We start from the raw sequence: 12,039 nt of genomic DNA, 5'->3' as shown, positions 1-12,039 counted from the left end.
AGATGCATGGGCTCAGATTCAGGTAAAATTACCAAGAATGGGAAAAGGGAATGTAGGACCCATGCTTCTCCCTAATCTCTGAAGCCAGACTCTTTTTTTATATATAGAAGTTTGGGTTCTGACATCAGCACCATTGCCGTTATGAACCCTTATCTGTACCTCCAAGAGAGTGGCTGCCACTGCTTCATGGCTGCTTCTGTCTATGAGGTTCCTGTAACAGTATGTTGTTTAGCATCTCGTAGAAAGTCCACACATGCACAGTAGGATAAGTACACTGTTAGAGAAACCGTATGGACAGAAGCGTAACACAAGTCTTGACCAATAAAGGAGCAACAAGAAAGACCACTATACCAGCCAAAGGACATGTAAAGGACATCTCTCTTTCTGCAGTTTAGGTCTAGGTGTTACAGTGACTGGCACCAATCACAACATTAGCAAATAAAATACCTCTCTGATTCAGATTTTAAACATTCCATGAAAATTATTGTGAAACATTTACAGGTTCTTATTTTTTAAGATAATAAAGTGTATGCTTTTGGGGAGGGGGTTGGTTGTGATTTAGCTTTGCTACAAAAATCAGTACAGAAAGAAAATATTTTCCTCCATTAAAGATAGCAGGATAAGATGTATTAGGAGCTGTATTTTGCCTCTGGACACATATACCACTAATGATGTAGTTCAAGATAGTTGCCAACAGATGTCTAAGAGTTTCAGTACTAACAGTTATGATTTATCTAACGTAAGCCAAGGAAATACGAGTCTCAAATCTAAACATCCACCCACAGAAACAATTGTGTCAGGCACTTCTTTGTCTGTGAGAGCAATTTCATTTTTTAAACAGACCCCAACATCATTTTAACATCGGTTCTGCATATAAATTGGTGGACAGAGACCATCATTTCTGTTTCGTGTGAAACAGCACAATGTGTGGAACATTTAGTTTTGGAAATAACAACATCCACAGATGGTACTGTGGCAACAGCTGTCATTGTGTCAAAGTAACCCACATATGTATTATGAAAGAGTTGAAATGCTGCTCCCCCAAAGCTGTTTTATGCTTCTGTCAAACACTTTTATCAGGCTTACACTTGATCCTAAACTCATTTCACTGAAAGTAAGCTTAAGAATGTAGTCCTAAGCATGCTTTTTGAACATACATTGAAGTTAATAAATAGGACTTTGCAGAGACAGTAATTCCATCACTCCCATGTGCATGAGAAGGCCCCAGAGAGGAATGAATACGTTCAGGGTCAGGAGTTTAGGCTGCAAGTCTCAGTCCTCAGTAGTTTCTTCTTTCATTTCAATGGAAACAGAGCTTCACAAGCATTCTAAGAGAAAACAAGTGCAGATCTCCCTTACCATTGGAATGAATAGAGCAGGCTCTGCACAAAAGATCATGTGCGCTCTTTGGATCAAGGGTATAAAATTCCAGTCAGCATATGTGCATATATACTGATCATGCAGTACATTTTGATCTTCACTCCTTGGCTCCAGTCTGCTTTAAATATATCCAGATATTTAACATTGCATGTGTTTTGGTCTAGCCTTTCAGGTTGTGTAAAAGTTTCCGTTCTGTTAATGAAATGAGGCCTATAACTGAAAAGCTGGGCAGAGCCACTGTGGAACAATGCATCCTGAAAATGCATCCTTGCCTACATGTGTCATCAAGCTTGGATGTTTGTATAATGTCTTTGTCTAATCGTATATCATGCTCTACGGGCTCAGGAGTTATAGCATTCGGCCAGACAAATCTGAACTTCAATAAAGGAATATGATGAGACTTGGTTTTCTAAATGGTGATCTGTATAAACAGGTTTCTTAGTTCTTCCCATGTTCCTCCCTGATATATTCTATATGTCGCCATTTCTTAATTATTTTTTTGGTTATTCAAAAATGTCACAGGTATTAAAAGTAGGTGGCTTGTTTTTGGTTTATGAAGAAAATATTTACCACAGTCTGATTCATCAGAATTATCTTTACAGTTCTGTGATTGGTCACAAAGGTAAGCCAGTGGTATGCATTCTCCACTTGCACACTGATAATAATTGGATCCACAGGGATCTGTAAAATGAAAATATATATCATTGGCTATAAAAGATGTAGCATTTTAATTATTGTACTGGACTCAAATTTTACATATTATTAATAAACACAATCTGAATCAAATTTGTTTAGTAACTGGTTTCAATTTACTGCTGTCTAATGTGTAAGGGCATTTGTGTAATCTCATCTGATAAGGACTTAAAAAATTAAAAATTGGATACAATGAATGGTGCATTCTTGTGAACAGGCACTAGGTTATCCTGAGGACCAATATTAGCCCAACAGCCACTTCTTTGTTCCTCTGCCTGTCCTCAGGAGGAGGCAATTTGCAGTGAAGAAAGAGCAGGGAGGATGCTTATGTGATGCTGCCCTTGAGCTTGGTCCAGAAGCTGCAGCTAGTGCAAAATGCAGCAGCTTGACTTCTCACGGGGGCAGGACATTGCCAACATGTCACCCCACTGCTGAAAGAATTGCACTGACTGCCCATTAGCTATCAGGCCAAGTTCAAGTTTCTGATTTTGGTATACAAGGCCCTATGCAGCTTGGGACCAGGATTCCTGAAAGATATACCCAGTCAATCACTGCATACTGCTGGTGAGGGCCTCGATCAGATACCATTTTATCAGGAGGTCTATTCGGCACAACATAGGAAGCGGACCTTTATGTTGTAGTACCCACCCTTTGGAATTCCCTCTCCTTAAATATTAGATAGGCACCATCTTGTTATCTTTTCTCCTACCAAAGACCTTCCTCTTTCAACAAGCCTTTTAAGTAGAGACCTTATCCCAGTCTGCTTCTGTGCTGGAATTACATTTTTAGTGGTTTTTAAAGACGCTTTGTTTTAATATGTTTTAAAGTCTTTTGTTTTTAAGATGTTTTAGAGTGTTTTTAGTATTTTTGTTTGCTCCTTCTAGGAGAAAGGGTGCGATATGAATGTAATAAATAAATAAATAAATAATGCTTAACACTTTTCCTCATGTTATTTCCTCTATGAAAGCTGCTTCCAGGTGCTTTTCACCTTTGGGATTTGAGACCCTATGTTTTAAAGGAAAACACAGCCTGGCATCCCCCAGGGAGTAGAAGAATATGGAGTTGGCTGGAGGGTCAGGGGCAATACAACAGGAGGGGAAGTATCTCCACTGTGTCTCTCCCAAGGCTGCTTTGGAGCAGAGAACTAACCATTGAGCTAATGCTACACAGAATAATTGAAAGCTAGAGTGTAAAATGTAGATTAACTCCAAAGAGATCCTGAGAATTGTGAATTACATTTAAAGGCTGTACCTCTACACATGCTTGCCTGTGAGTAAGGTACATTAAACCCAATGGGGCTTACTTCTGAGTAGACATGCATAGGATTGCACAGAAAGAAATATTTCTTCACAGTTGCATATGTCTTTGTTTTACTTAATAAAAAAAAAATTGCAAGTGTGAAACTCACCTGGTATGCCCAAATGGTAGCCTGTAGTGAAATTGGCTACAAATCCTTTTTTAGTTACAGATTTGTCAGTAATGAAGAGCACAGTCATCTGATGAGTCGTAGAGAATATATCTGGTATTGGGGATTTTCCTGTATATACAGCTACTCATAGGAAAAACAGAAGGATACCACATTTTAGATATAGGACAAATGTTTTCTGCTTAGAAAATGGGTAAAGTATTGCTACATATCAAAATAAATATGAAAAAAAGTCTTTATGACTAAAAAAAAGACCTACTGTGCTTCATCCACACCTAGTGAACATGTTTTTTCAAGATTAGTCTTGAAACACAATTCTGAATTCTTGAAATATTCTGATATGACTTCAAATATGTTTCATATACCAATATTGTTGAATGCTACACAAACTAGAATTTGTGATAAAATTTGCCTGAACAGAGCCAAGATTTATAATCTATCAACAGCAAGTTGTGGGTTCACTACTAGGATTTGCCACATAGATGTGGACATCTCTGCCACATCACACAGCAATGTGGCACAATGATACTACAACAATGGCTGACACACCAAAGGCCTTACTACACATACACAGACTCCTTTGGAGCATTGTGGGATAAATGACATTTCAGAGTCCATAATGGCCTCTCTGAAATCCCTTTAAATTACACCAATCAATTTGGAAGTCTTAGTAAAATCTGTGTGAAAAGTCCACTATAATGTTTCTAGAGTGGAAACTGCCCATCTCCCATCTCTAGTTTCACCTGTTTTGTTGAAGCTAGTGTTACTGATATTATATTATGCTGATATTGTATTATTTAGTCTGGCAAAGATAAATCCCCAAAGTATACTCTTATGCTCAGCTCACTGAGATTTCACTGGCATGATCACAAATGTACTGTGGGCATCTTTCAATGTGTGGGGTTTTTTTAAATGAAGGCTTGTGCTTTCTAGAGAAGATGGAACATTGCTCAACAACACACAACATTCAATTCTACATGATTCATCACATAAAATCAGTAGGTTATACTTGCCCAAAAATAAAGACCCAGCTCCTCTACCATCTCTGATTTCTACAACATCATTAATGTTTTCCAGGTCAAAGTACTGGAAATGAAGTTGAATATTTTCCCCTTTCTCTGCATTTAAATACCACACACCTAGAAAACAAGATTCAAAAAAGACAAACAGCTCATTCCTTTTGTAGATATACTAGAGTTCTCATAAAGAACACATAAAGAGATGGGAGTAGCAGCTTACACAAAGAGGCAGCCATAACAACATTTTCTTCTAGTCTAAGAATGAATAAATACATTCAATTGTATTTTTCCTGTCTCAAGTGAAGTCTCTCTTGCATGTCAGTTCTCCCACTTATGATCTACTTTTCAGTGTGGGGCTCTTTCAACATCAATACATCCTACAGTCATTTCCTTGGAGATTTGACAGTGTTATATGTAATGCGCAGAGACACAATCAAAACTGTATTCAAATCAAAACTCCAGGAAATGGAGTTTTAGACCCTTCAGAGGCCCACTGTGAATTGTTTGTAAGGCACTTTGGGGGTAAAGTTTCTCACCTCTGTAGCAATCCTGATGCCCCACCCACATCTAGTGTAGTCCCCACGTGAGCTGTCCAGTGCAATGTCTGTTGCAACTTCTTGGGATTGAATTCAGGTGATGTGGCCTGATGACATGGACAAGGTGCTTGCAACAATGCTGCCAACAACGTGTCCTCTCGACCCTTGCCCTCCTTGGCTTATTACAGCTTGCCAAGGGGGTTTGACTGTGTGGAACCAGGGAGTGGTCAATGTGTTGTTGAGGAGAAAGTGGTTCCAGCCGCCCTGAAAGAGGCAGTGATCTGACTGCTCCTAAAAAACCTCACCCTGGACTCATTGGTTTGTGACTACTACCAACCAGTTGCAAATACCCCCTTCTGAGGGATAGTGATTGAGAGGGTTGTCGTGCAGCAATTGCAAGTACTTTTGAATGAAACAGATTATCTTGACCCATTCCAATCTGGGTTCAGGCCTGGTTATGGGACTGAATCGGCCTTGGTTGCCCTGATGGATGACCTTTATTGGGAGAAGGACAAGGGGAGTGTGACCCTGTTATTCTTACTTGATCTCTTGGCTTTTGATACTATTGACCATGGTATTCTTCTGAGCCAACTTGGTGAGATGGGTACCAGAAGTACTGTTTTACAGTGGTTCTGATACTACCTTCAGGGTTGTTTTCAAAGAATAGCATTGGGTGATTGTCTTTTGACCCCTTGGCAGTTGTGCTCTGAGGTGCCACAGAGAACCATCTTGTCCCCCATGCTGTTTAACATCTTGGGAGCAGTCATCAGGAGATTTGGGGGCATCAGCAGTACGCTGATACCCAGCTCTATTTCTCTGTAATATCTGAATTGGGAGAGGCTGTGCAAGCCTTGGACTAGTGTCTGGACTCTGTGGTGGGCTGGATGAGGACCAATACACTGAGTCTGAATCCTAGCAAGAGGACACACTGTGGATTGGTGGTTCCCGAGTTCGCATAACTGGTCAGTTGCCTGCTTTGGATGGCATCATACTCCCTCTGAAAGAGCAAGTCCGTAGTCTGGGGTTGCTGCTGGATCCATCTTTGTCACTAGAGGCCCAGGTGACCTCCGTGGCTAGGAGTGCCTTTTACCAACTTCGGCTGGTAAGATAGCTGTGGACATTTCTGGACCTGGATATCCTGACCATTGTTGTCCATGCAGATTACTATAATGTGCTCTATGTGGACTGTTGAGGTTGGTCCAAAAGCTCATACTTTGGACACATAATGAGAAGACATGATTCATTAGAAAATATAATAATGCTGGGAAAAACAGAAGGGAGTAGAAAAAGAGGAAGGCCAAACAAAAGATTTATTTATTTATTTATTTATTGAATTTATTAGTCGCCCATCTGGCTGGCTGTCCAGCCACTCTGGGCAACATACAAAATAGGCATACAATACCTAGACATTAAAAATCTAAAAACAATGAAGATAAAATCTAGCCCACCCCAAAGGCCTGCCTGAAGAGCCAGGTCTTCAAGGCCCGGAGGAAATTAATCATGTAGTTTTAAAAAGATGTTTTAAGATATGTTTTGTTTTAATATTTTTTAAAGATGTTTTGTTTTAATATATTTTAACATTTGCTTTTATGATGTTTTATAGTGTTTTTAGCATTTTTGTTTGCCACCGTGAGCTCCTACTGGGAGGAAGGGCAAGATATAAATTACAACAACAAGAACTACTACTACTACTACTAATATTAGTATTAATATTAGCAGTAGAAATTACTAGTTTTATTGCTAGCTGTATGTGGGGATAGTGATCTATAAATAAAAAACCATGGTAATGCCAAATAAAAGAGGGAATGCGATATTTTTTGTGCAGTATTTAAGCATTGTATAGCTTTATAGGCTCCTGGTAGATTCACAGCATGGTCCTCATTTATTAGCACTGGTCATGAGTACATATGCAATATTTCCAGTCCAATAATAGCTTATTACATAAGGCGCTTAGATATTTTATGTAAAGTGATTAGCTTTTTTTTGTTGATGAAGCTGCAAACCTTGTCAAACAAAGAAAAAAATAAAGTTTTCTTCAAAACTTAAGACTTATTACTTACAAGTGGCTTGATTGGGGTAATTGTTGGGATAGTTCATTGAACTAAATGTAGTATTTGGTTCCCAAAGATCAAATGGCCCTCCACAGTCAGCTGAAAGTAGAACAATTATAAATAAATGACAATCCACTTATTCGTTGAAAATGTACATCAGCACAGTTGCTTATTTGGGTTGAAAATTTAGAAGCAGTTTTTCAACCCTACCCCTCCCTCATCGTAAAGCCTTTTGGAAATATCCTTATCTCTCCCATAGAAGGAGCATATGTACCTTATATCATTGTATACCATATCCAGAGCTTGGAAAAGTTACTTTTTTGAACTACAACTCCCATCAGCCCAATCCAGTGGCCATGCTGGCTGGGGCTGATGGGGGTTGTAGTTCAAAAAAGTAACTTTTCCAAGCTCAGACTATATCTATCTGTGTGTACTCACACATGCTTAGATGTATGTGCTCATTCAAATGTCAGAAGCCCCATTCTTTTGTAGTTTCAAAAAATACTCAAAGCCCATGAGATTTCAAGAGCAGTGATGCTGACGGAGACTCTGCCTAACTGGCTTTTAGAGTTTTGGAGTTCGGAACTCCTGGTTTGCTGGCTATTTTTGCACTTCTGAACCATTGACTCAAAGCAATTTTGGAAAGTGCTGCCCTGGCTGCCTTCTAAGTGTCCACAAAATCCCAATGGGACATTCCATGACACATCATGCTGGAATAAATATAGCCTTACTGACTTGGGAACTGCCACTTTGTTTGCCTCTCTTTGCTCTCCCTCGTCTATTGATCCTTGTCTGGTAAAGTCTTGTCTGAGGAAAGCCAGCTCTTTCTACTTTTCTTTTGAATTCTCCTTGATACTCAGGAACCTTGCTCTCCTCCCTTTGACATGGTTCTCAGTCAATATAATTCTCTCCCTCCTTCTTTCTTTCTTGTCAAGCTTTCTACTTCTGTTCGCCTCCTTTCCCTTGAACTTTGAAGCATCACACTTTGCTTAGGCTTGCAGCCATCTCAATCCTCATCCATCCTCTACCTTTCCTTTTCTGAGACAGTGGTCAATAAGTAACCCACAGACTGTCTTTTAGTTTTCCTTCCTCAATAAAAGCTGATTTTCCAGAAAAGCCCTGATCTCCTGTTATGCCCACCCAAGTACCTTACAAGGGCACTCTAGAATCTAGACTAATTCCTAAATTTACACACACTGTATGTTTGGGCAAATATACAGTTTACACACTCAAGAACCTTACAAAGGTACCCAAGTAACTTACAAGGGCATTCTAGTATCTAGACATTCCTAAATTTACACACACTGTATGTTTTGGCAAATGCACTAGTTTCTGAACCCAGCTGTGCCTGACAGATAGGAGCCACAGCCGAACAGAACCAGGGTTATGGTAGAAAGAGGTCTACCTAGCACTAGAACTTGTGTTTCAGAAGAGCTTATTTCTGAACACAAAAAGTAGTTTCAGATTTGTCTAGAGATGTGTGCCTGAGGAAGTAAGAGATTTTTTGTTCTCAAGAAGCCCATTTGGCAAAATAAGACAATACTAGTAAATAAAAATAATAGGATTTTATTCAACTAAGTCATACTCAGAGTAGACCTATTAAAATTAATGAACCTAAGTTGGCCATGTCTATTAACTTTAATGGGTCTACTCTGAGTAGGGCAAGCATTGAATACCACCCATAAATTCTTACAGGACTAAGAAACAAGACATTATATTTATAATAAAATTAACAATGCCAAAATCCTGCCTGAAGGTTTATAATCTAAATGAGGGGTGGTTCCCTTCTTGCCTGGAAACTGCTTTAGACCTTCATACAAATTGTCCTGGCCTCACAAGAACCCACTGATTTTGGTAGTGGCAGTGGCAAAAAGAAAATTGAAAGCACACACAAAGCTGGAATGGGCAGGGGCCTGATTGGGATGAAATTTGTCCTCTCATATGTCATCATCATGCGTGGATCAATTTAGGAGGGGGAGTTATGTGCCATTGTGTGTCATGTGCGTGTGCATGTGTGTAAGAGTATAAGGTGGATACACCCACTGATGCCATGTGGCCCTGAGGGTTGGGGCCAAGGGTGAATGCTGCCCCATGAGAACAGGAAAGAAGAGGGGGTAAAGGAAGACAACAGAAAAAGAGAGACACTAAGTTAAGATCTTAGCAAACAAGAGAAGGCTTGTGGAACATAGATATAACTTCAGTGATGTTTAAAGAACAGAAGAGACTGAATCAACTAATGATATAACTGCTACTATTTATAAAAGCTTAAAACTGATGATTAGCATTTCTAGTATCTCTTTCATTGTATTTACTTATGAAATTTATAGACCACTTTTTACCACTGGTCCCAAAGCAGTTTATAACAAAAATAAATAACAAAACAATGAAACAAAAGAACAGTTCAACACTGAAGCCAGCAGAAGTGTAACAATATGCATTGAATTATAGTAAAACTAGAAACGCAAACTCAACTAAGCCCTCAAAAAGCCTAGATGCATTTTTTTAAGTGGTAGAAGGCCATTAGTGACATGACCATCCATGTTTCCAAGGGGAAGGAATTCCACATTTGGGAGGAATAGCCACCAGCAAATCAAATGTCACCAGAAAATGGTCAAAAGGGTAAGTTTAACACACACACCCAACCTTGGAACCATTCCCAGCATGTTCTGTCACAAAAAATAGAAGTAGGACGTGCCCTGAAACATGTGGAGGGCCAATGATGTATTGAGATAGACCTCAGCTTCCATGACAACCATGGAGCTAAGTCGGTTCAGTCAAGGGAACCTCAGCATGAATATTTTCAATATGAATACTTTTTCCTAGTCTGCAAAAAGGAGACATTTAAAAATACTTAAAAAAACAAACAGAATTTAGGAAGCTCAAAAAGTAGTCTATTTTAAGAGGGTTTCTATGGTCCTAAAGAAAAAATGTGGAGAAGGAAACCAGTATCGTGGACATTAATGAACCTGGTAAAACTACTAAGCCCCCCTAACATCTGTAATGAATGCTAATTAGAAGACCTATTCTTAAATAATGAAGACCTAAGTTTTAGAATAATTTAAAATATAATTTTACTCTGAACAGCTTATGAGGCAAAATATCTTTTATTGTTTGTCTAACAAGATATATTAGCAGCTGTCTAGGTACAGATAGTTTACAGGATTTGTCATTATGATGATAATGATACCATTAAATCTAATGATAATTTGATTTCACTGGTGGAAACGATCTTCCACTATAATATTGCTTCATACATCCGCTTATGCTCTGTTGTTAGATATACTAGGCACAGCTGCAGAACATGCATACAATGGAGAAAGTCTGAGAGCTACTTACTCATTTACAGAAAAAAACCCTAACTCTGTCTGGAGTGTCTGCCCCAATAGCAAGTATAAAGGGTCAAGCCACAAGGTGGGGGGGCAAGCCGCACTTTTCAGTGCTTCAGAGGCAATATAGTGGCAAATTCAGAAGTGTAGGGTCCCTTCAGGTTAGTCACAGCCACACACACCCTTATTTTGCTGCTGGGTTGAGAATGAGATCTTTGTTAATGCCTTCTCCCACAACAACAGATATTCCTAGGAGTCAATAACAATGAAAAGGGAGAGTTAGCTGTTGAGAAGAGTCTTCTCAGTAACCAATTCACTTCTTTTCACTCTGATTGGCTCTAAGCAGCAGGAAAGTCAAGGAAGCATGTTAGAAGATTCTTCTCAGTGGCTAACACGCTCCCCTTTCATGCCGATTGTCTGATAGGATGCTGAAGACATAGGGACCCTGCTGGGACTCTGATCCCAAAAAAATATAGTGTAAGACCGCTGAGACCCAGGATGACTACACCCCTGTTCAGGGGTTGCTGCTGAAGACCAGCATGCTCAGCTGCACAACAGACAGCTTGTGTACCTCTGTGTTTCAAAATAATGTGCTTTAAGAGAAGCTGAATTCATAGTACAGATGAATTTATATGTACAGATATTCCAAAATTGCCAAGCACACAAATAATAGACCTTTAAGTTTTGGCTTTGGCAGGAAAAATAAAGAGAGAAAGAAACTTGGTTCAATATTTTATGTTACTAATTAGTGAACTTTAAGGGGTATCAAAGAACATCCAATCACCTTGGTTCTTAGGAAACCTTCTGCCACACACACAGTGCAGTACTATGGATATGTATGGCCAGAGCAGGACAATCTGTGAGTAGCAGAGTTGTCATTACTTTCTACGCCCTGCTGGCTTGCTGCAGCTGGGATAAGAGGAAACATTCTTTTCCCTTCTCTGGTTTCACCACCCCGAATTCTTCACAACAGAAGGGAATTAACTATGCCTGCTCCAAGGCTGTTATAGTATGAGGCCTCTCTGAGGGCATAATGGGGGAGGGATGAGGGGGGCTTAAGATCCAGCAGATCCACTTCACCCCCCCACCCTGGAATGCCCTGTTTGGGCTTCCCACTTACCATGGAAGATGACCAGCGGGTCAGTGAGAGTGGTAGAGCTTTCTACTGCCACACTGGGGGACCTCTGGTGATGGAACCCCCTCTGTGCCACTGGAGAGAGGCCAGCAGCACCATCAGCCAACTTCTCAGAGAGCAGAAGATTGCTCTCAGAGTGTACTGAGTTTCCCCCCTGCATTTTCCAGGACAGAGCAGGATATATGTTCTAGCTTCCCGCCCCCCTATACTATATTTATTTTATATATTTTGACCTTTTTGAAATAACCAATAGCAGATCATGTTTAATAAAATATATTACTGTTAACAGTTCTGCTACGAAGGCCCTCCTCCGGGTTCCAACTCACAGGGAGGCCCGGAGGGTGATGACAAGATCTAGGGCCTTCTCAGTGGTGGCCCCCGAACTATGGAACAGTCTCCCTGAGGAAGTACGCCTGGCCCCGACTCTGCTCTCCTTCCGGCGCCAGGTCAAAACCTTCCTATTCTCTGAAGCA

The 12,039-nt window shown here is 40.0% G+C and overlaps 1 protein-coding gene across 10 annotated transcripts in view; it reads right to left on the bottom strand.

The window, feature by feature from the left end:
• The window catches only part of TMPRSS15 (transmembrane serine protease 15), a 105,088-nt gene that overhangs the window by 30,266 nt on the left and 62,783 nt on the right, over positions 1-12,039 (bottom strand). For all 10 annotated transcript variants that reach the window (XM_061627897.1, XM_061627898.1, XM_061627899.1 and 7 more), the window contains 4 exons: positions 7,115-7,204; positions 4,513-4,638; positions 3,482-3,622; positions 1,951-2,061 (listed from right to left, as the gene is read on the bottom strand). In XM_061627897.1, the coding sequence (XP_061483881.1) occupies positions 1,951-2,061; positions 3,482-3,622; positions 4,513-4,638; positions 7,115-7,204 (468 nt within the window). The remainder of the gene's footprint in view (positions 1-1,950; positions 2,062-3,481; positions 3,623-4,512; positions 4,639-7,114; positions 7,205-12,039) is intronic.

Source organism: Rhineura floridana, chromosome 5 (genome assembly GCF_030035675.1).
Source record: "Rhineura floridana isolate rRhiFlo1 chromosome 5, rRhiFlo1.hap2, whole genome shotgun sequence".
Taxonomy (NCBI): Eukaryota; Metazoa; Chordata; class Lepidosauria; order Squamata; family Rhineuridae; genus Rhineura; species Rhineura floridana.
Note: the sequence above shows the minus strand (reverse complement) of the source record. Positions and strands in the feature narration are given on the sequence as shown.